Raw genomic sequence first — 23,479 nt, 5'->3', positions numbered from 1 at the left:
AACTATCAAGTACTGAGAAAGTCATGTGCTGAAATATTTTGCATTTTATTCATTTAAATATATATGTTTAACATTTATAAATATATAAATAACAATATACAAAAACATATATTTACATATGTGTATACCTATATATACATAAATACATATATACATACTTATATATACATATATATATATTTAATATGAATAACATGTAAAATATTTCAGCACCTAATTTCCTAGTAGTTGATAGTGTTAGTACATCCACTGACTGTAGAATTACCTGTAAAACGTTTTCACTCAGCCAGAAAACTGCTTGTTGTTGCAACCAAATCCTATGGGATTCTGTGAGAGTAGGGAGTAGCAAGATGGCGGCCAGTGACTTCAGTTTTTCGGCAAAATCAGCACTCCAGTGTATTATATAGCTCAGTGGTTGAACCCCGGGGTCAGCCTCTTGGGAAACGAAAGGAGGATGTCCGCTTCTCTTTTCCCTCTCGCAACTGCATGTGTGGCACCCGAGTGGTGGGTTTAATAAATATAAACTGCAGGGACTGTGGGCAGGGAAACGAGCCGATAAGAGTTCACAATAATTTATAAAAAAAAAAAAAAAAAAAAAGGATTAGTCAGTAAAAAAAAAAAAAGTAAGGCAGTAAGGAGCGGCAGAGTCAATAGAAAAGTCTATATAAGGTCTCTTAGCTAGCCCGAAGGGGAGCGTGGTCCTCCTCTCAGCTCAGTCCTTCCTGTCACCAGCTGATCGATCCGCCACGGGCGAATTTCGACGGCGATCCTGCCACTCATATTCCAGCACCCGGTCGTCCGTTCCTCGATGGCGACTAGTTGGATGCATCTCCGCTGCGACCAGTCCTCCAAGTCCTGCCGCTCCCACACCTGTGATCCTTCCGGCTCCGTCTCTCGCTTCCACTGCACAGCTCTCTTTATTACCGGCCTCACAGTCTGCATGCATCTTTGCTGTAATAGAGAACACCTGTGATCTGAAGTGGGCGTCGCCAGGTATGGGTGGTAACGTCACTTCAAAATCAAAACAAAATCAGAAAAACATGCAAACACAAAAAGAAAATAACTTCAACTTATAGCAAGCAAATCCAACTCAACAAAGTAAGACACATGCAAATAACTTACAAAAAAAACAAGACCACATTACCACCACACATGCAATCTAGTTGTTATTCTTAGAAAGGCAGACACCCAAGTGAGCCGCATGAATTGCATGTTTTTTTTTAATTAATAATCAATTATAAAACCTGTTAATCGTTTCAATGTCGACTTCTGAGTGACTTTTCCAGCAGGGAAAATGCCCTTAAATACCAGTATGCTAGAAAAATCTCCTTTAAAACTAAGGAAATAAACACAAACTGTGATGCACTGCATGGCCTGGAAATATCTGGCAAAGGATGACACTATGCTGTTCACAATTTTAGTCTGCATTTCTTTTGCAATATGTTTTTTGTGGAACTATACCTAGACAATGTTGACACCATTTTATTCTTGTAGTTCAATTAGATCCTCATCTGTAAAAGGTTTATTCATTTTGGCAACGTAATATGCTGTTCTAAATATTTTATGTTCTAAATATTTTAAGAAAAATTACTTCTGCCTGTATTTTAATGGTCAGTGTCAGTTTAGAGCCCCCCTCTGTCCTGGGCCTGGGACAATGGACCCGTTTGTCCCCCCTGTCAGCGGACGTGCCTGGGGTCCTCCCAATTAGCCACTCGGGGCCTAATTGCTTCTAAATGAAGGCTTTAGCTCCGCAGAAGGCGGGGTTCTGAGCTCTGAAACTGCTGTCAAGTTAACCAACACTTGGAAATACACTGTCAAGCCAGCCGACGATCATTCTGTTGTAAAGATTAGCCTTTAACAACCTTTAACTTCAATGTGATTACGTGTTGATATCGCACATGGATGATGAGAGTCAAACCCGGGCCTACAGCCTTCCAAAAATGAACTACAAAGTGCACGCTCTCTTCTCTTTGAACATTCCATGAGGGAGCTGTGCTGATACGTCATGTCACGCAACGGATTTGGGATAACTTAAGTGTGCTTAGCCCAAGGGACGTCACGATGTCCCTTGGCAAACTAGCCGTGGGAGGAAGAATTCAGGCTCCTTCCATACTGACCGCACTATTCGGACAGCACTTATGGCGACCGCTGACGCAATTCCACTTTGGCTAAAGAGTCCTTGTTCTATAAGGGTATTCAGATTGAGCCAGAGCCTGGTTCTGCTGGAGTTTTCCTTTCCACTGTCGCTTCATGCATGCTCAGTATGAGGGATTGCTGCAAAGCCATGGACAATGCAGACGACTCTCCACTTTGGCATGCACGCTCTTTCGGGAGGAGTGAATGCTGTTTGTCAAGAATTGATCCCATCTGCTGGGTTTCCTTAGGCGGGGAAAATTCATGCCAAGATGGCAATTCCACTGAAATAAACACAAAACAAAAAAACAAAAACAAGAAGCCTCAACTTTCTCTGACCACGTTAAAATTTATTATTTGAAATCACAGTAATGTTATTAAAGGAATTTATTGAGGTCCTTAGCCAGGTGTAGGTTTAAATATTTTATTGTCGTCTGAACCATTGATTACTTTTGTTAAGATAAACTCACCCCAGGAGTTAGTTAGCACATATATACTCTATATGTGAATGCTACTATAACTAGCATTCACATCATATTTAAAAAGCAGTGAGAAGAATAATGGACAGCGCATCCAGTTAACGTGGTTTAGTTGTATCTTAGTTGAGTTTTAAGTTATGGAGCAAAGTCTAGACTGGTCTAGCAAAATAGGATCCAATTTGTTGCTCCATTTACATCCGTACCTAATTATTTTCGTCTGACAAACTGCAACAACAGGGATGGATAAACTTATGCCTCCACAAATGCCAAGTATACATCAGTTTTAGCACAAAAATGGATACATTCTCCAAAGAGACCAATTACCGGTATGAACAGAAAAACACATTGCCGCTACGTGCATGGACAGATAATATGAGGCAGTTTGCAAACAATATTTTACATATCTCTCTGATGTTTTATCTCCAGTTATGGGTTTAAGAACAAGACAACAAATTAAAACAACTTGAATTGTCAGTTACATTTCTACCTCGTGTGCATATAGGTTTAGTGACATGCCTCTGTCGGTTTCTTTTTTGCTACGTTTGGTAAGATGTAATGGGCCACCAGCTGTTCGATGGAACCATAATGGGCAACAGTGAAAGCAGAACCGTTTCAGTCACAGAGTCTATGATGACCCATTCTGTGTGGCTTATCTGGGCTCATGGCTTAAGTTTCAGCCAAGGGTGAAGTATGGTCACAATAGAGAGGACTGATGAGAGCATCCCACACATCCCAACAAACCCTGGACTTGTCTGGTAAATCCCCAGCTTGTCCAGAGGGATAAAAATATCACAGCCGTTCTTCAGCAGATCCAACAGTAGTGGTGGGTTGTTGTACAAGACAGTTTGTACTTGATCGAAACGTCTGCGGAGCGGCACCCACATGAGAGCAGGAGCCGCTGTGACTGGAATGGTAGAAGATGATGAGGAGAGATGGTCAGCAGGGAGGACACTGCTGGGAGTGGATGACAATGGGGATTTGGTACTTTTGTAACGATCGTCACAGTCCAGCAGAAGGCAGAGCTCATACGCATCTCGAGTAATATTGAGGATCAGTGCAAATAGGTAGTACCTGTCAAATTCAACACAGATATGTTACAATTTTCCAGTCTCCATATTCAATGAAACCTTTGTCAATCCTATGAGAAAAGCCAGCACTCTATAACTGCTTGGTCAAACATAAAACAGCCCAAACTGCAAATAAAGCAAATCATTATTCAGATGCACTGCGTGTTGCAATCAGGCATTTAGAAGAATGATGAGCAGGGTATTCAAATTTTCTACCAGGATAGCAGAAGGAACGACCCAAATGAAGGAAACAGTGGGAGGAGCTTTTCCTCCCAAAACCCAAATGTTTTAGTGTTAATATCCATCCTACTAGATTTAAGAGTACATGGTACTCTTTAGACGGGGAAATAACTTAATAATGATATTATAACCTGATAATTGAAGCTTAAAGGCATACTATGCAACATTTTTCAGTTAATTAATGTTCCTTACCGTTTTGGATGATTAAATGAGTCATTTCAGGTCGAACAAAGGTTTTCTCGGCCTTCCCTGGGGGTCTGTGGGGGAAATACCGCACTTGCAACTGCAAGAGCTCACGGCCCGCACCCACAGAAGTCTCGCTTTACGGCGAGAACTCCATGTGTTTTTGCCCTGCCATTCACTATATGCACGCGCGAAAGCAACAACAAAGAACCGCGTGTTAACGTCAAATAAACATGCAAGCATATCGAGTTTTATTATTATTATTATTATTATTATTATTATTGTTATTTATTTTTATTTTTTTATGTTGGCGAGACGCTACCGCGGCGAGGCGGCGGCGGCTTGGCGAGGCGGTGGCGGTAGCGTCTCGCCAACATAAAAAAATAAAAAAAATAAATAATAATAATAATAATAATAATAATATTAAAACTGGCGAGGCGGCCGCGGCTTGCCGAGGCGGCCGCCGCCTCGCCAAGATAGCGCTGCGGGAAGCTTGATGTTCATACCTTCACTGTGTTAGTCATTGTTTGTACTGCCGTTTTTTCCACTTTTCGTTGCGTTCGCCTGTCTGCTAAGCTCAAAACAACCGCGCCTGGCTTGACGGAGAAACCAGAACAGCTGAGCATCTTTGTGACAGCGCACTTTTACTTTCGCCCTCTGGGGGGAGCCTCGCTGGAAAACCAACCCCGGTTGCATAGTATACCTTTAAGTATTATTATCGGTATTATCTGTTTCATTATATGTCAGCTTCTAACTGTCAATAATAGATGTAATAAACAGTGTTGGAATATATTTTTTGAAATCAACCACAATATTGGCTGCATGTGAACACTAAGGGGGTTTAGGGAAACAGCCAACTTCAACACTCCCAGTCTTTTAATTCTGCGTTTACAGAAACTCAAACAAGCTGTTTAGGAAACTGACAGTAGAATATTTGCACAAAGAAACTGTTGTGCAGTGAGAACAGCTGAGATGACTGATGTTGCTCTGGTCAGATGAGATTGTGTGGAGGATGACTAACACGGCAAATCACTCTATGAATACACCATCCCCACATTTCTGCATCGTGGGTTTTAAATAATAGAAAAGTTTATTTTAAGCTCCATCAAATGTGAAACAATTAGATACTTTTAAATAGTAAAAGTGAAGCAACCACAGTTAAACTCACAGCACAGGAAGTACATGTGACTTACCTGAAAGACCTCTGACTCCATTTCTGTTGATCCAGTTTGGAAATGATGCCCGTTTTTCCTGCCCACAGCACATTGTCACAGGCAAAGTACATGGCTCTGTTAAGGTGGCTGATGGTGAGGCAGAGCCTCAGTACACTGTCAGAAAGGTGGATGGCCCTCTTGGCTGCTTGCAGAGCCTCCACAGAGTTCCCCAGACGCAGCACTGTGGGACATCACACACGTCAGTCACAGCAGATCTTCTCTACTCGAGAACTCACACTGAATTGATACACTTACACTTTCTTGTCAGGCTCATATGTGCCTCCAGGTCACTGATAGTTCTGTGGAGGTCAGTGCCTACCCTGCTTTTTTGTAGACTGTAGCCCAACAACATGCAGGCATACTGCGCGGCCCTGTGAATTAACCAAAATTCAGTAAACGGAGCAGAGAGCTGTACTGCTTCATTGAGCCAAATTAAAATCATCAAATGGGTTTTTGGAAATTCGTAACACTCTAAACGCCGATTCACAAGCAAAAAGAAAATTTGGCTTGTGAATTGGCGAGCACCTGGTGGTCGGGCTTTTACCCATGGAGCCTGGCCGGGTACAGCCCGAAGAGGAGACATGAGTCCCCATTCCAATGGGCTCACCACTTGTAGGAGGGCCAAAGGGGTCGGGTGCATTGCGTGATAGGAGGCAGTCAAGGTGAAGAAAGAGTCCTATTGGGCTCTCTTGGCCGTGGAACACTGGATCAGCTCTACACCCTCAGCAGGATCCTGGAGGGTACGTGGGAGTTTGCCCAACCAGGGGGTGGGGGGTATTGCCAGCGGCAAGTCAGACTCGTGGTGAGGTGCTCCGGGCACGTCCTACTGGGAGGAGACCCAGAGGGAGACCCAGGACACGCTGGAGGGACCATGTCTCTCTGCTGGCCTGGGAACACCTTGGGATTCCCCCAGAGGAGGTGGCCCAAGTGACTGGGGAAAGGGACATCTGGGCCTCCCTACTGAAGCTGCTACCCCCGTGACCCGACCCCGGATAAGCGGAAGAAAACGGACCGAGAAACCAGGATAGCAGGCAAAGTGCTTGCTAAACAGCTGAAACAGCATGATTCTAGAAACGAGATTTCCGCAATTAAAAAAGGAGATGCAATTGTAACTGAAACTAAAGAAATTAAAGAGGTATTGAAAATTATTATAAGGCTTTATATTCTCCAGATTCATATCCGGATAATAAAGAAAGCAATGATTTCCTTACTCAAATAAACTTACCTAAAGTGTCATCAGAACAGGCAAAAAGGTTAGCGGGCCCTATAACTGAAATTGAAATTCGTAAATCTGTAGCCGGTATGAACAACGGGAAAACATTTGTTTGATGTTTTGAAAAACTTAAGTGTGACAAACAAATAAAAAAAATGAAAAGGTGCACATGTGTGCAAAACATGCTAATACATTTAAATAATTCAAAAATAGTAGAGTGGCCCAATTCCTGGTGGGATGAAATATTCTCCCATTCATGGCTGATGCTGTTCTGCCTGTTTTTGCTTGCTCTTTCAGCCTTTGCCATATCGAATCTATATCTATCCCTGTTGTATGATGGAAGCGGAGACAGTTTGTTTTTATTGCCCTCCAGTAGTGAAGTTCAGGCCTGATATTTTTCACACATTTCTGTATACAAGTCATGTTACCTAATGGACAGTTTGATATTAAACATGTTTATGCAGAGAACCTGAGCATGGCTGGTCAAAATATTGAGTTTTAGAAGATACTGACATATTTTCAGATAAAAGGTAACATAATATTGCTCAAGTGGCATTGATTTCTTGAAGCTACTGACAGACCACTTCTTAATGTATGAAAGTATCTCTCATTTTATATCTTTTTGAGTGCTATTTTACATTTACATGTTAACACCATGAGGCTTGAAGTTAACAAAAGTGGCTTCATGACTTATAGTTTGGCTCATGTGGGTTTGAAAATGGCTTTTTTCTTTTGTTATTTGTAATTTCTATAAAATAAAACTACAATAGAATAAATCTCTACATAATTCCCCAGGCTTCGGTCCCATATTTGTATGACCTATATCGGACAAACCGGTACTTATTTTTTTGTCCACTTAAAGCACAGCATATTGTTTACGTCACATTCTCTCAGCCCAATTTTAAGCCCCACCTCAGATCTTTTACTGTCACCCTGTCGCCTTCAAGCAGAGATGCAAAACCTTCTGATGTTACCAGTTGTATACGGTTAGAAGAAGCCCATCAATATCTATGAGGTTTTTGTTGAACCATTGCAAAATTTTAGCCATAACATACTAAATAAAGCTAAGAATGTACAGAGCAATCCAACGGCCCCTTGAAGGCTGACAACACTGACCGTGTTACCTCAAAACTCTCTCCTTGGCCTGACTCTGGGAATTGAACCGAACCCAGGAGTCCATGCTGGTAATGTTCGGGGCCTGGGACAGTTCAGCTTGCTTTTAACATACGGAACGTGCAGCGCTGACGCTACCCGATCTTCTTCTTCTTCTTCTTCTTCTTTTTCTTCTTCTTCTTCTTGATTTTTATTGGCGGTTGGCAAAAAAAAACGTTTAAGTGAGCATTACTGCCACCAACTGGTATGGAGTGTGGACCGCATGACAAAAAAACAAAACAAAACAAAAAAAAACTATATCCTATTATACAACCTACTCTGTTTCAAAAACTCAAATATGACCTGATATCCTCTGCTTCCTGATTCCTTTTGCAATAGATCAACAATATCAAGTTTAATTTTCATGTTACTAAGTTTACTTGTCAACCTGTTTCTCTGAATCCAATATTTATTACAATTCAAAATGTCATGTTCCACAGTCTCATCTTCCCCACAGTCACATTTCCCTGTCTGATGTTTCCCTATCAAAAATAATGATCTATTCAATCCAGTGTGTCCCATTCTAAGCCGTGAAATAATTATCTCTTCTCTCCTGTTCCTTTCTTCTCCTTCTTCTTCTGGTAACAAACTTCTAGTAGCAATACCGCCACTTACTGGTATGGAGTGTGGTTCATGACGGTCTATCTACATATATATATATATATATATATATATATATATATATATATATATATATATATATATATATATAAATAAGAGAAAAAAAATATATATATATATATATATTTGTGTGTGTTCAACCATCTATATTATACACACATTCATTCATATACACACATTCATAAAATTAACCTTTTCCTTAATACATTCAAACTCTCTCCTCATATATGTTCTCTCTCTTTCACATTTATGACATTCTAATGTAACATGTTCTATTGTTTCATATTTTCCACAGTAATCACATTTGCCAGTAGTATGCTTTTGAATTTTAAAAAGTGTATAATTAAGTCCTGTATGCCCAAATCTTAACCTTGTTATCACTCTCTCCCCCTTTCTATTTCGTCTTCCATTTCTTTTCTCCTACTATCTTCTGAATTTTATAAAACCATCTTCCTGTTTTTTCTTTATCCCACCTTTCTTGACATTTTTCCATCAGTTTTCCTTTAATAATACTCTTACCGTCAGTTTTACTTGTTTTAACTGTAAAACTAATAGGATTTTGAATTGCCGTCTTTGCCATTTTATCTGCCCTCTCGTTTGCTTCTTCTCCAACATGTGCTGGAACCCACAAAAATATAACTATCAAACCCATATTTTGTATACTGAATAATGTATCAAATATTTCTAATAAAATGTCCATCCTACTGTCTGATTGATTATATTTTAACCTTAATAATGCAGAGCTTGAACCTGAAAAAATTACAGTTTTCAATGGTTTTATGTCTTCTACCCATTGTAAACCTAATAATATTGCCAACATTTCTCCTGTGTATACTGATAATCCATCCGTAATTTGTTTTCCTTTTTTATATTGAATTCTGGTTCTACAAAAGCTATTCATATTTTTCCAATAATTTTTGATGCATCCATATAAATTTGAATATATTGATAGTAATTGTTTAAATGTAACTGTACTGAATAACTATCTATGATGTAAGATTTATCTTGTTTCTTTTCCATTATTGACATATCTACTGTTGCTTCTGGTAGAATCCATGGTGGTATAATTGATATTGGTGTTGTTTGAGTAATTTCTAAATCAGTAATTTTTCTATTTTTTTTTTCTATTGTCCATCCAAAACTTCCTCATTTCTTTCTTTTCTTTTTCCCAACATGGATTTAACATTCCCCAAGTTGGATGATCAAAGTTATTACCCTGTAAATTTAACCAATAATTTATTTTTAGTTTTGTTCTTCTTAAATCTAATGGCGGTGTGTATCACAAGGAAGTTATCCGAAGGTCTTCAGGACAGGCATGTTCTGTGATATGTAGAGGAGGAAGAGGATCTGGACCTCTGCGTCCTTTGGAAGATGCTGATTTAGTCACAGAACTGCGGCTTTCCGAATTAATATGTGGAGAGGATGTCAACTGTAGGCCAATCTTAAGGACTTTGTTCATGTTATGAGAAAAATCCAGAAAAGGAACCTCTGGGCTTTGTTGGGAGGAAGACGAGGCGGGTGTAGTCTGGACCGGTGTTCGTGACGATGGAAGTTCTTGGTCCTCTCTTTGTCCTGCTGAGATCTGGGATGAATCCTCCTGTAGCTCTGACGAAGCCTCTTTCTGTGTCATCTTTCTGACCGTCTTTATCTTGGTCTGTTCAGGCTGTACTGGGCTTATCATTTGTTTTGGATGTACTTTGTTTCGGAACAAAGCTGATGGTGTATGGTTCACAGAATAGAAGATGTTTGAAATCAGCCGTTTTGCACCTGATCTATTTAGAGAGAAACCATCTCTGTTGAACAGATGTCTCCTCTCCCAAAAGATGTTAAAATTGTCTATGAAGGTTACAGTTGTTTGTTTGTATGTTTTTTCCAGCCATTTGTTTACCATCAGAATTCTGGAAAAAATCTCGTCTCCACAATTAACGGGTGCTTGAGGGCCACTGAGAAACACCTTGAGATTTTTGCCATCAACTAAGTTCAACAGAAGAATGTAATCCTCTTTCAATACTTATTTTCTTATCCGGTTGACGTCGCCCAGGGCTTCAGCTTGTATTATGAGTTTTTCCAAGGTCGGGCGTTCTTTCAAGATCCTTGGAAGGATGTCTAATACATCAGACACCAGGCCATAGTTTGAATCGTTATAAATCAACACCTCTGTGATTTTCTTGTTGCAGAAATGTTTAATCCCACATACAGACCCACTGCATAAAATCAGGCTCCTTGGCCCCGTGGCATGTCTTTTCTCTGATGTCTTAGAGCGAAAGTCGTTGACATACCTCTGAATGTTGTCATAATTCTCCTGGGTCACATTTTGGAGCGGAGCGAATCTGTTTCGTAATGGAATTCCAGCATTTCCAGCAGGTTTACTCCTATCATTTGTTGTGGGAACAGCCCACTGCTGTTTCACTTGTCCTGGGACATCTCTCTGTAGTAATGGCCAGTTTTCTTTGTCTAGGCGTGGGGTTTGTTGATCCTTTGGTCTTGCACCCAGAGTGGTCCAGGGATTCTCATTTTCCTCAGGGATCTGTTTGTTCGGTGAGTTGCTGGGCTGGTGGTCGCCGTTTGGAGTCGCAGGCAGGGTTGTTTCATTTCCATACGCGCCGTTTACATCATAATTCAGTTCGAGTCGGCATATCTTCTGTTCTATAACAGCGATCTTCTGTAGAAGCGTGCCAAAATCCACTGTGGTGAAGGGAGGCATCTTTCCAAAATCAAAAATAAATAAATGGAAAAATAAATAAAATAACTAAATCCAACTTTCCGTGGTTTTGGCAAAGAGATAAAAAGGAGATAAAAAGTAAAAGGCAGGAAAATGCAAGCAAGCAGGGAGCAGGAAAAAAAAGCGTCCGAGCAGGCAGAGAGACAGAGAAAGGCTCCTTCCATTGTACTAGAGGAGAAAACTACAAGGAGAGGCTCCGGCCTTTTAGAAGAACATCCCCACCTGCCACCTGAGAACTGAGGGATCCATCTTTTTCCCACCTTGGATTTTCCTCTTAGAGATAAGTGTACATAGGGCTGATTTAGATGATGGGGCTTAAAAAAACAACAACAAAAAAAAGGTCTGTTCGGTGTTCGCTCTTATTGGGGCTGCTATCACCTGTAAGGGCCCTCCTTAACGTTATGGTTTTTTTTCCCCTTCTGGGCTGCTCCCAAGTGGTTCAACAGGGTCTAATCAACAGACCCCTGCTTTGGATGCTGAACACGTTCTGTTTTTTTCTTGGTTTATGTTTACATGTTTGCTTCTGGTTCACGTGTTTATATTATGTTTGCATTAGTTCTAGTGAGTGGTGGGGGATTTTAAGGGTCCTCAGTGACATGGTGGAGAAAATTAAACAAATGGGGAAGACACAGTTAAAAGTGGTTTCTTTCAATATAAATGGCATAAATAACCCGTTTAAGAGATGGAGAGTTTTATCTAAACTCAGGAAAGATAAAGTTCAAGTAGCAATGCTGCAGGAAACTCAGCTAGATGTTTCTGAACATGCCAAACTGAACAAAATGGGGTTTAAATCTGTCTATTTTTCTTCCCACGGTTCCGGGAAGCGGAGAGGGGTTGCAATTTTAATATCGAGCTCCTTGTACTATGAACATGTTGCAGAACATAAAGACAGGGAGGGTCGTTATGTTTTAATTACAGGAATAATAGATGGCATCCTGATAAGTTTCGATAATGTCTACGCCCCACCCGATAGCGACTGGGCATTTTACAAGAAAATACTAGAATTAGCAGCAACAAAAAGTCAGGGTGTAATGATCTGTGCCAGGGACCTTAATATTAGACTAAACCCAAATCTGGACTCGTCTAATGGGAAAACAAACTCAAAAAATATCAGTAAAAGAATGAAAAAAATGATGGACGATCTGGGACTGGTGGATGTATGGAGAGACAAGAAACCAACCAGTCACGACTACACACATTATTCTTCCTCTCATAATGTATACTCACAAATTGATTATTTCTTCATGTTTAAGAACGATGTGTATAGATTAGAAAGTTGGGAAATTTGCTCTAGTCCAATTTCAGACCACAGCCCAATCTATATCTCCCTTCAACTGGCTAAAAGAAGCAGATCCATGTTCTGGAGACTGAATACAAACTTATTAAATAGCATAAACTTTAAGGAAAATATGAAAACTGAAATTAAACAATATCTAGAGCATAATGATAATAATGAGGTGGGTCCGGCAATACTATGGGATGCTCTAAAGGCGGTAGTCAGGGGGAAAATAATAGTAATTTCCTCCAACGAAAAGAAAATTAGACAACAAAAACAAACTCAATTAGAAGAGGAACTAAAAGAACTTCAGAAAGAGCATTCAAAAATCCTCAAGAGGGCAACAAGAAATAAAATTAAGACAGTGAAAAAAGAACTAAGTAAGTTAAACATGGAAGACATACAAAAGAAACTTCTCTTTACCAAACAGAAATACTACGAAGCAGGGGGAAAATCTCTGAAGCTCCTAGCATTTAAATTACGTAAACAACAAGCGGATAGAACTATTCACAAAATAAAGAATATACACACAAAATAGGGTTGAAACAAACCTGGAAAAGATTCATAAATGTTTTAGAGACGTTTTCCAAATCCTATATTCCCAACCCAAATTGAATAATGAGCAACAAATTGATACATCCCTTTCCCAACTCTCTTTGCCCAACATTACAGGCGAGCAAAATGCTAGATCAATATCAGAGATAACTGAAGCAGAACTAACATCAGTGATTAGAAAGTCAAAAGGAGGGAAATCTCCAGGAATGGATGGGTTTACCTCCGAGTGGTACAGAGATGAAAGACCAGTTGGTCCCTGTGTTACTAAGAGTTTATAACAATGTACTGGAAAAGAAAATAATCCCTCCCTCATGGAATGACGCAATTATTTTGCTAATCCCTAAGGAGGGGAAGGATAAATTGGAATGTGGAAACTACCGACCAATAAGTGTGCTAAATTTTGATTATAAATTATTTACTGCCATAATTGCACAGAGATTGGAAAACATCTTGCCAGTGATAATCCATAAGGACCAAACAGGATTCATTAGACAGAGACAGACACAGGATAACATCAGAAAAACCCTGCATATTTTGAATCATGTAGTCCAACAAAAAACTAGAGACTCTTGTCCTGAGTCTGGATGCGGAGAAGGCTTTTGACTCGGTCAGATGGTCTTTTCTCTATAAAGTCATGTCCAGGTTTGGGTTCCATCAAACCATAATAGACGTAATTGCAGCTTTGTACAATAAACCATCGGCTCGGATAAAAATTAACGGAGACCTATCGGACCCCTTTACCCTGGGAAGGGGTACAAGGCAGGGATGCTGTGTGTCGCCGCTCCTCTTTGCCCTTTTCATAGAGCCGTTAAGTCAGTGGATAAGACAGAGGACAGATATAGCTGGAGTTCGCATGGCATCTGGGGAACAAAAGTTGTCATTGTTTGCAGACGACTTATTGATAACCATAACAAATCCAGCTCAAACTCTACCTATACTTATGGGGACGATTGAGGAATTCGGCTCGCTCTCTGCTTATACTTCCCTTGTTGTGGAAGCTGGTTTGTCAGCTGGTTTGTCATAAGTAATTGTAACCTGTCTTTCCAAATAAAATAAAAAAAATAAAAAATAAAAAAAACGGATCCCCTCAACACCTTGGCTGCGCCTAGAAATTCTGTCCATAAAAGTTATGAACAGAATCGGTGACAAAGGGCAACCTTGGCGGAGTCCAACTCTCACCGGAAACGAGTCCGACTTACTGCCGGCAATGCGGACCAGACTCTGACAGCGGTCGTACAGAGACCTGACAGCCCTTATTAAAGGGTCCGGTACTCAATACTCCCGGAGTACCCCCCACAGGATCCCTCGGGGGACACGGTCGAATGCCTTCTTCAGATCCACAAAGTACATGTAGACTGGTTGGGCAAACACCCATGCCCCCTCCAGGATCCTGCTGAGGGTGTAAAGCTGGTCCATTGTTCCACGGCCAGGACGAAAACCACACTGCTCTTCCTGAATCCGAGATTCGACTATCCGACGGACCCTCCTTTCCAGAACCCCGGAATAGACCTTACCAGGGAGGCTTAAGAGTGTGATTCCTCTATAGTTGGAACACACCCTACGGTCCCCCTTTTTAAATAGGGGGACCACCACCCCAGTCTGCCAATCCAGGGGAACTGCCCCCAATGTCCATGCAATGCAGCAGAGCCGCGTTAACCAACGCAGCCCCACAACATCCAGAGCCTTAAAGTACTCAGGGCGAATCTCATCCACCCCCGGAGCCTTGCCACCGTGGAGCTTTTTAACAAACTCGGCAACCTCAGCACCAGAGATGGGAGAACCCAACCCATCCTCAGGCACTGCTTCCGCAATGGAAGACGTGTTGGTGGGATTAAGGAGGTCTTCGAAGTATTCCGCCCACTGACACACGACGTCCCGAGTCGAGGTCAGCAGCACACCACCCCCACTGTAAACAGTGTTGGTACCGCACTGCTTCCCCTCCTGAGACGCCGGACAGTGGACCAGAATCACTTCGAAGCTGTATGGTAGTCTTTCTCCATGGCCTCTCCGAATTCTTCCCATGCCCGAGTTTTTGCTTCGGTGACCAGCAGAGCCGCCTGCCGCTTCGACTGCCGGTACACATCAGCTGTTTGGCGCATAGGCGCAGACAACAGTCAGAACCCGTCCCCCCACATGAATGCGGAGGGAGGCCACCCTCTCATTCACCGGGGAGAACCCCAACATGCAGGCACAGAGATGAGGGGCAACAAGTATGCCCACCCCAGCTCGGCACCTCTCACCAGGGGCAACTCCAGAGTGGAAGAATGACCAGTCCCTCTAGAGGAGACTGGTTCCAGACCCAGAGCGGTGCATTGAGGTGAGTCCGACTATCTCTAGTTGGAACCTCTCAACCTCGCGCACAAGCTCAATCATTTATCATAATTGAGAACAGTAACGGATTTATAATACTCTCCTGCGGAGTTTCATTTTCTACTATATATTTTCCTGAGATCACCAATTCTAACTTGTATTTTCCTATTTGTTAAAAACTCTTTAATCCATTCAAATATTTTCCCTTTAATACCCAATGTGTATAATTTAATTAATAATCCCTCAACCCACATCATATCATAAGCTTTTTATATATCAAAAAATACTGCCACTACACTTTTTTTATTTACCTGTGCTCTTCTAATTTCATGCTCTAGAAATAGCGCTGGATCATTAGTAATCCTCCCTTTTCAAAAACCCCTTTGATATTTTGACATACATATATTATTTAGATAATATTGTCATGCTTGGCTTGATGTGCTTCGCCCACATGCAGAATACACTCGGGAAACAGGTAGATTTCGAAAAGGGTTTATTTAACAAGGATCACGGAGAGGGGTCTGTCTGAGCAGAGCTGAGTCGGGACAAGAACCGGGAAGACACGGGGCCGGATCAATCTAGGGAAATGAGAGATGAATTAACTACAGAAGGGAACGAGGGAGGTGTGCTGCTGGACATAAGCTTACCACTTAGTGGGAAAGCCAGACCGGGGAGGAGGAGGTGTGGGCTTAGCAATTGCTTGGTGGAGCCACAGGTGTCCGAGAGACCAGAGAGCGGAGGCAGAAGTGGGTCTGAGCAGCACCGGGATGTCCAGGGATCCAGAACAGTGGGAGAAACCAGTAGATGTCTGAAGGAAGCAGGGGTCCGAGGATGAGGAACTGACTCGAGAGGGACCCAGAGGAGCTCAGGAGAGGAGCCGACACAGGTGAATAAGTTGGAGGTGTTTGACACGAGAGGAGGACGTCGGGACACGCAGAGGAACCTGGGAGACACAGAGGTAAGAGTGTTAAGTATCTTGTGGTGATCACGAGGCTAGAGGCTACGGCTGGTTGCATACCACGACGGTAACACTCTGGCATCTTCCCGCTGTCTGTGTGCTGCTTAAATGGAGCTGTCTGGTGCTGCTCAATCGTCCGCAGGTGTATGGGCTCTGCCCACCTGGCCAACACCGAACACCTGTGGAAAAAGCAAGGGCAGCCAAACCGGCAGCAAGCTACACGGCCCTGCTGACTGAGTCCTGACACCCCCCCCCCTCAAGGGTCGCCACCTGGTGACACAGAGGAGGAAGTAGAGGGACGGGAGGCGATGAAGGCGTCAATAAGGGATTGGTCCGGGATGGAGGAGCCAGGGAGCCAGGACCGATCCTCCGGACCGTGACCAACCCAATCCACAAGGTACTGGATACCTCTACCTCGTGGACGGGAGGCCACGATCCTTTGGATCAAGCATCCCTGGTGGTCCTGGGTGGGTGGAGGGGGTTCGGCCGGAGGGCACAAGGGACTAGACACAATGGGTTTGATCTGTGAGACATGAAAGGTTGGGTGCACAGGGGAGTGGGACGGGAGACGAAGACGAACAGTGGTGGGACAACTTTCGTGCGGCTGCTCAGGAGAAGCATCTGGAGGTGTTCTGTCGTGCTGAATCAAAACTTTTCATTTAAAACATAAGGGTTAGCAACATTATCAGCAACGTAGGTAAAAGTGAATATATAGAGAGATTTTGAAGGGCTTTTACTTTGAAATTCCACATCAGATGTGGAGGAAATTTGTGGGGCAAGAACTGGAGGTATTCTACTGTCAGGCTAAAGTGACAGTATCCCCTGAAAATGTACTGTTTAGTAGCAACATTGTCAGCAACCTAGGTGAAATTGACTTAATGTAGAGATTTTGGAGGGCTTTAATTTAGAAATTCCACATCATGTATATGTGACCTCAGGTAGGTTTCTAATCCCTCAACTCGTTTGGTACCAGACCACAAAGAAAGGTTGCAAGGATTAACAGAGGCACAGGTTCAAATTGAATACACTTTATTGGTTTTACAAAACAATGGGAACCATTTACGTGTTTTATCGTGCAGGGAAGAATAACCACCTTAACACAGGCGCCTATGCTGGCCTGGATTCCTGATAGCCAAGAGGAATAGCTAAAAAACCCAATTAAATAAACTAGACCATTTGGAGGAGAACTACTAAAAAAAACACAAAATGTAATTATTTAAAAATGTAAAAGTTTTAATTTGAATTTAAATGCTTAATACCTTGTCTATCTTTGTTTAAGTGGTTAAAAATATATTTTGGCATGAAAACAGATATTTATTTACAAGGTGACGGATAGGGAACTGGGACTTGCTTTACAGTTGATACCGCACAGTGACGTCACAAACTGGGAGGTGGCAGTACTTTTCTTCACCAAGATGGCGGCCCCCATAAAAGGACCTTCAAATGAAAATTACTCTTAATTTAAAAAGCTTATCATTTATTGAACAGTATGTAATAATTGTATATTTAAAGTACTTTCAGCAGTTTGAATTCTGATTTTGATCGGACTTCTCCTTTAAAGGCCAGGCACTCCTAATTACTTCCATACAAATGCCTGATTAATATAACAACTAAGATATTTTATTTTCCTCAAAACTAAACAGTGACTATGACCAAAATATATATTTCCATATTCACCAGCAGACCTGAATAATAAAAAAGATTACATAAAGCTGTAAAAAATTATTTCAACTAACTGAAGTCGATATGTGTAACAAAACAAAGAACAGAATAGGTTGATAAACGTCAAACACATTGCTTTTATTTGGAAAGTAGTCTCAGGCATTACTACCGTAATGCATGGTGCTCGCATGACCTTCAAAACCAAGGGAGGGCTGGCATGACTGCAGTAAACTCAGTTATGTTCATTGAAAAATCAACTCACTTTTCTTAGAGAATACCGTCTTACTCCCCCTCTCACCTGGGATATCTGCACTGAGATTTGTATGGATGACGAGCCTTGTTTTGTCGTGTCTAAAATCAATCTGCATAATATTCTAAAGGCATTTTATTCTGAAAAATGTGGTGCTTTTGTGACCACTTCCGGTCTCGGAAAATGAACAAATGAGCCTCTTTTTCGTTTATGTTTTAAACCATTTTTGTTTTTTTCTTACCCGAAATGGAAAATGAAATTCAAATAATTTTTCAAATTTCACTTCTCCCTTATTGACAATGAAAAAGAAAAACGCTTTGTATTTCGATTTTCTTTTTTGTATTTTAAAACAAAAATCAAACGGCCATTTGTTTTTGTTTTTTTAATTCATATTTCTGAAATGAAAATCCAATGAGCAAAAGATACACGGACCCCCTCCCTCATTCTCTTTCTCCATTTCCACCCGAACCATTCACATACCAGTTTATGCTCAACTCCGCCTTTTCCAAATCCAATATATTTCTATATGTTTTGTTTTTCCTGTGCCACTCCAACATCACTACCTGATCTGTACCGGTAGCACGCTTTGTACCATCAGCTATTTGCGCATGAGCAAACAGTATAACTTCCGGGTCGCAGTTGAACGCGTTTTATTAACTGATCTCTATTTATTCCCTAGATTGCTGATTGGCCGTTGGTATTACGCATCACTGTGAAGCCACCAGCCACCAAATTGGTACTCCCTATTTTCCTCTAGTAACTAGGGAATATGTGCGCTCCAGCTTGGAACAATGATGATTTTCAGGGGGATTTAAGACTTTTAAAATGTCAAACGCCATATACTTTTATGCTGGGTCATGCATTAGCCTTTAAATCTGACATAGATTTACATTAGAGCTAAATTAATGAACCAATTTAAGCACGCCACAGAGCTTCAGTTTCTACACTAGAAAAATCACATAAATTTTCAAAATACACACTCAAGTGTACATGTATATCTATACATTACATACACAGCATGTGTATGCACACACAAATTTCTGAATAATAATAATAATAATAATAATAATAATAATAATAATAATAATAATAATAATAATAATAATGCAAGTAACAGTAAACAAATGACCAAAAATAATCAACTCTCAATTGAGTTGAGAATTTGCATGTACTATACATACTTGCACCCATTGTACCCTTCTCACATTCTCCACCCATTGCACATGAGTTTCTCGGTGCCTGATACTGTTAGTACATCCATTGACTGTAAAATTACCTGTGAAACGTATTTCCACAGCCAGAAAACTGCTTGTTGTTGCAGCCAAATGCTGCACACGTCGGCATGTTTATGTTTATTCGTTTTAGAAGGACCAGAAAAAAGTATTTCCATTCTTTCCTACAAAATGCTATGGTTCCCCCATAATGTACTTCAAAATAATGTACAAATGTCATTATTTTATAGCAACACCAAGATTTGACGCAGCAACTGCTAAGCAACCCCAAAACTCAAAATACACCTTAGTAATTTAGTAATGGGTTAATTTTAATAAATTGCTCAACACATTAATTTAATTAATGACTGAGTTGAGCAATCCTTTTATATATATATATATATATATATATATATATATATATATATATATATAAATATCATTTAATTACATTCACAACATTTTGTGTTACCTTGTTGATCTACAAGGTCGGTCGGTCGGTCGGTCGGCGCCGATAGATAGATAGATAGATAGATAGATAGATAGATAGATAGATAGATAGATAGATAGATAGATAGATAGATAGATAGATAGATAGATAGATAGATAGATAGATAGATAGATAGATAGATAGATAGATAGATAGATAGGCAAGCCAAGGCAAATTTATTTATATAGCACAATTCAGTACAAGACAATACAAAGTGCTTTACATGATTAAGATATAGCAAAATAATAAAATGTAGATAGAAAATAGAATAAAAGCAAGTAGGGATAGTGTAGAAACAAAAAAATAACATTTGAAAACAGTAAAACATTTTAACTTGAACATTCAATGGCAATTTTAAACAAATGTGTTTTTAATCTCGATTTAAAGGAACTCAGGCTTTCAGCACTTTTACAGTTTTCTGGAAGTTTGTTCCAGATAAGTGGAGCATAGGAACTAAATGCTGCTTCTCCATGTTTGGTTCTGGTTCTAGGTATGCAGAGCAGGCTGGAGCCAGAAGACCTGAGTGGTCTGGAGGGTTTATACGCTGATAACAAGTCTGTGATGTATTTAGGTGCTAAGCCATTTAGGGATTTATAGACTAACAGAAGTATTTTAAAGTCTATTCTCTGAGATATAGGGAGCCAGTGTAAAGACTTTAGAACTGGGGTTATGTGCTCTACTTTCTTAGTCTTAGTGAGAACGCGGGCAGCAGCGTTCTGGATCAGCTGCAGCTGTCTGATCCACTTTTTAGGCAAACCTGTGAAAACACCGTTGCAGTAATCAATTCTACTAAAAATAAACGCATGGATTAGTTTTTCCAGATCCTGCTGAGACATTAGTCCTTTAATCCTGGAAATGTTCCTCAGGTGATAAAAAGCCGACCTTGTAATTGTCTTTAGATGCTTTTGAAGGTTCAGGTCTGAGTCCATCACTACACCCAGGTTTCGGGCCTGATTAGTGGTTTTTAGCTGAAGCGACTGAAGCTGTGTGCTAACTTTTGATCTCTCCTCTATTGGTCCAAAAATTATTACTTCTGTTTTGTTTTTATTCAATTGAAGAAAATTTTGGCACATCCACGTATTGATTTCTTCTAGGCATTTACTCAGTGCTTGAACTGGTTTATAGTCACCTGGTGACATGGTGATGTAAAGCTGTGTGTCGTCTGCATAGTTATGGTAGCTGATGTTGTTATTTTTTATTATCTGAGCTAGGGGGAGCATGTAGATATTGAAGAGGAGGGGACCCAGGATGGACCCTTGGGGAACCCCACATGACGATGTTTTGTCGTCTGGTATGTAAAGTTACCTACTGACACTTTACTCATTCAAATATTCATATCACACACGTTCCTTTCAGTTTTTACAAACAGCCTGTGTTAGTATCTGGGATGCCATTTGTAAGGTTACACAGTTGAAATCTAACAGCAATATTTTGGGTTCTTTACTGTGATAAAAAGGTTTAAAAAGTCAGATTTTCAAAATACATTTATACAGGTATATATTTGTAAATGTCACAGTTCCATACTAAATATTTAATTACACTGCTAAATGTTCAGTTTGTAAACCAAGCATTTAGTTTTCAGATTAAATATTTAACTCCAAATTAAATGTTTATTTTACAAACTAAACGTTTACCTAATATTAAGCTTGTTGTTTAAATATTTAACTTGGAACTGTGACTTATTTATTGATTTATGAATAACAAAAATATAAAAAACCAACCCTGCCTTTTATCGCTCATTGTATAACTTTACAAACGGAACCCCATAGACCTACCAGCAGGGATGTAAAAATATCCAGATAATTTAAAGAGGGAACAAAGCCAAAAGACGGCTGTTTTCATGTGAAAGCATACATTTTATCAAGAGCGACACAAACTAAGGAATAAGAGTTAAAGATGGCTAACGTAAACATACCTTAGCTTACCTGTTTCCTCTTTGTCTCCTTGATTTAGTTTTTAATGGAACTTCGTAGCCCAGATACTTTTCTGGCGTCATGGGTCGTCTGTTGGTCTTTTGTCCACAAAATGAAAACAAAAAACATACGGTTGCTTCGGTGGTTTCTTCAAATTTACACTGTGTACACCGTGTAAACATGACATGTCTACGATTACAGAGTACTAGTGACCCTCATTAAAATAATGTATGCACTGCTGCATCATATGTGGTTCTTCTTTCTGTTCTGTGGAATTTAAAACTCCAAGGACCGACCACACGAAAGACAAAATCGCGTTAATCTGGTCGTCTGTGTGCCAAAAAAAGGGAAAAACACAACTCGATTGGCGTCCATCTTGGTTCATCATGAAGGCTCCAGTTATCACTTCCGGGTAAACTTCGAAGACAGTCCCTCCCTTTCCGTTTGATTTTGTCTTTTGTAAATGTGTTTTCTGAAATGTAAATGTGTTTCAGGATTTGTAAAAGTGTTTCGTGTTTTGTAAAGTTGTTTTCTGAAATGTAAATATGTTTCCAGTTTTGTAAAAGTGTTTCGTGTTTTGTAAAGTTGTTTTCTGAAATGTAAATTTGTTTCAATATTTGTAAAAGTGTTTCAGATTTTGTATTTTTGTTTTGCACTTCCCGTCCACCGTAAAAATGGGACCTGAAACGTATGTACGCCTCTTTCCATGCAAAAGTTGGGATTTATTTAGAAAAAACTTTATGGGAAAATATGCGAATATGCAGTCCTCATGGCAACTCTGATCCTTACATATGTTCATTTTGGAGATGAGAGAAATTGGCGACGCAGATGGTGATGTGGTGATTTATAGCCAAATTGCATGATGATTCCTCTCGGATGTTCAATTTCGCTCCATATCAGACTTTAATCATAGATCAACTTCATCATAAGCATTTAAAATTGCTCTGCTATTCATACTTGCGCTGGCGACCCATAACTACACATAAGCATTCTTCAAATAAATAAAAGAATGCCTATAAGCCTTCTAAAGTCTGAAATAAAAGTCCGTACAGCATTTCATGAGGGTTTTCAACCATCCCATTGCTCTCCCTGATGATCACTGGGGGGAGATTAACATAAACTGTGACAAGGTGTGTGGTAATTTTACTTTAATTGCTGTAAATGCTGCGCGGTGGATGCATTGTCACTGCCGCAGCACTTGAATCATGCGGCGATTGTTAGGTTGCGTCATTACGCATGATCATGCAGCTCAGTTTTCTTCTGATCTGCTCCTACTCTTGTAGATTGCTATATTTCATAACCTTTGTAGTCACCTTTCACAGCGACAGGCCATCTCAACCTCTGCCCTGACCAGACATTACTTCCCCATTATTTGCACAGGGCACCTCTAATTACGCATGCCGAAGGCTGAGTTTGAAGTTGTTCTCCGAGTAGATGTTTTATGTTTGTGCTCCAAGTGGTCCCAGTGAGGCAAGGACTCCTGGTTTGACCCTGGCTCAGAGATTTTAGCTAACTAAGGACAGTGCATGGAGTTCTTCAGATACTTCCTGCTTATATTTGTTATATAGACTTTGATAAACAGCCAAATATTACTGTATTTCTAACACGGTTTTTGTTCATTTTTTTAAGAAGTTTTTTTTTTTTGAGTAGGAGGTAAACATACAGAGAAGGTCTGCTGTTTTTCACTCTTTGTAGACATTCAAAAACACAAAGATCCTTGCTCTGGCTGTGTCTGCAGCAGAGCAACTGTGTGACGTGCAAGGCATGTAGGTAAACAGCATGCCTGAGGACAGCTGCCTAAAGTACACCATGTAACTGTGGGCGGAAACT

General features: G+C 40.5%; 1 protein-coding gene across 3 annotated transcripts; it reads right to left on the bottom strand.

Annotated features, from left to right (window-relative positions):
• Positions 1 to 343: 343 nt before the first annotated feature.
• On the bottom strand, positions 344 to 7,822 carry pex11b (peroxisomal biogenesis factor 11 beta). 3 transcript variants are annotated; one of them, XM_036145626.1, is made up of 4 exons: positions 7,654 to 7,822; positions 5,572 to 5,687; positions 5,296 to 5,497; positions 344 to 951 (listed from the first exon to the last, which is right to left on the bottom strand). In XM_036145626.1, the coding sequence occupies exons 1-4, from the start codon at positions 7,707 to 7,709 to the stop codon at positions 930 to 932; spliced, it is 396 nt and encodes a 131-aa protein (XP_036001519.1). In that variant the 5' UTR covers positions 7,710 to 7,822; the 3' UTR covers positions 344 to 929. The 3 variants fall into 3 exon arrangements, with proteins under 3 accessions (XP_036001519.1, XP_012714126.2, XP_012714127.2); XM_012858672.3 differs by lacking the exon at positions 344 to 951 and adding an exon at positions 2,463 to 3,683 and having other exon boundaries at positions 7,654 to 7,819; XM_012858673.3 differs by lacking the exon at positions 344 to 951 and adding an exon at positions 2,463 to 3,683 and having other exon boundaries at positions 7,646 to 7,777.
• Between the last annotated feature and the right edge of the window lie 15,657 nt (positions 7,823 to 23,479).

The sequence above is a fragment of the Fundulus heteroclitus genome, chromosome 13 (assembly GCF_011125445.2).
Source record: "Fundulus heteroclitus isolate FHET01 chromosome 13, MU-UCD_Fhet_4.1, whole genome shotgun sequence".
NCBI classification, from domain to species: domain Eukaryota; kingdom Metazoa; phylum Chordata; class Actinopteri; order Cyprinodontiformes; family Fundulidae; genus Fundulus; species Fundulus heteroclitus.
This window is presented reverse-complemented; position numbering and strand designations above follow the sequence as displayed.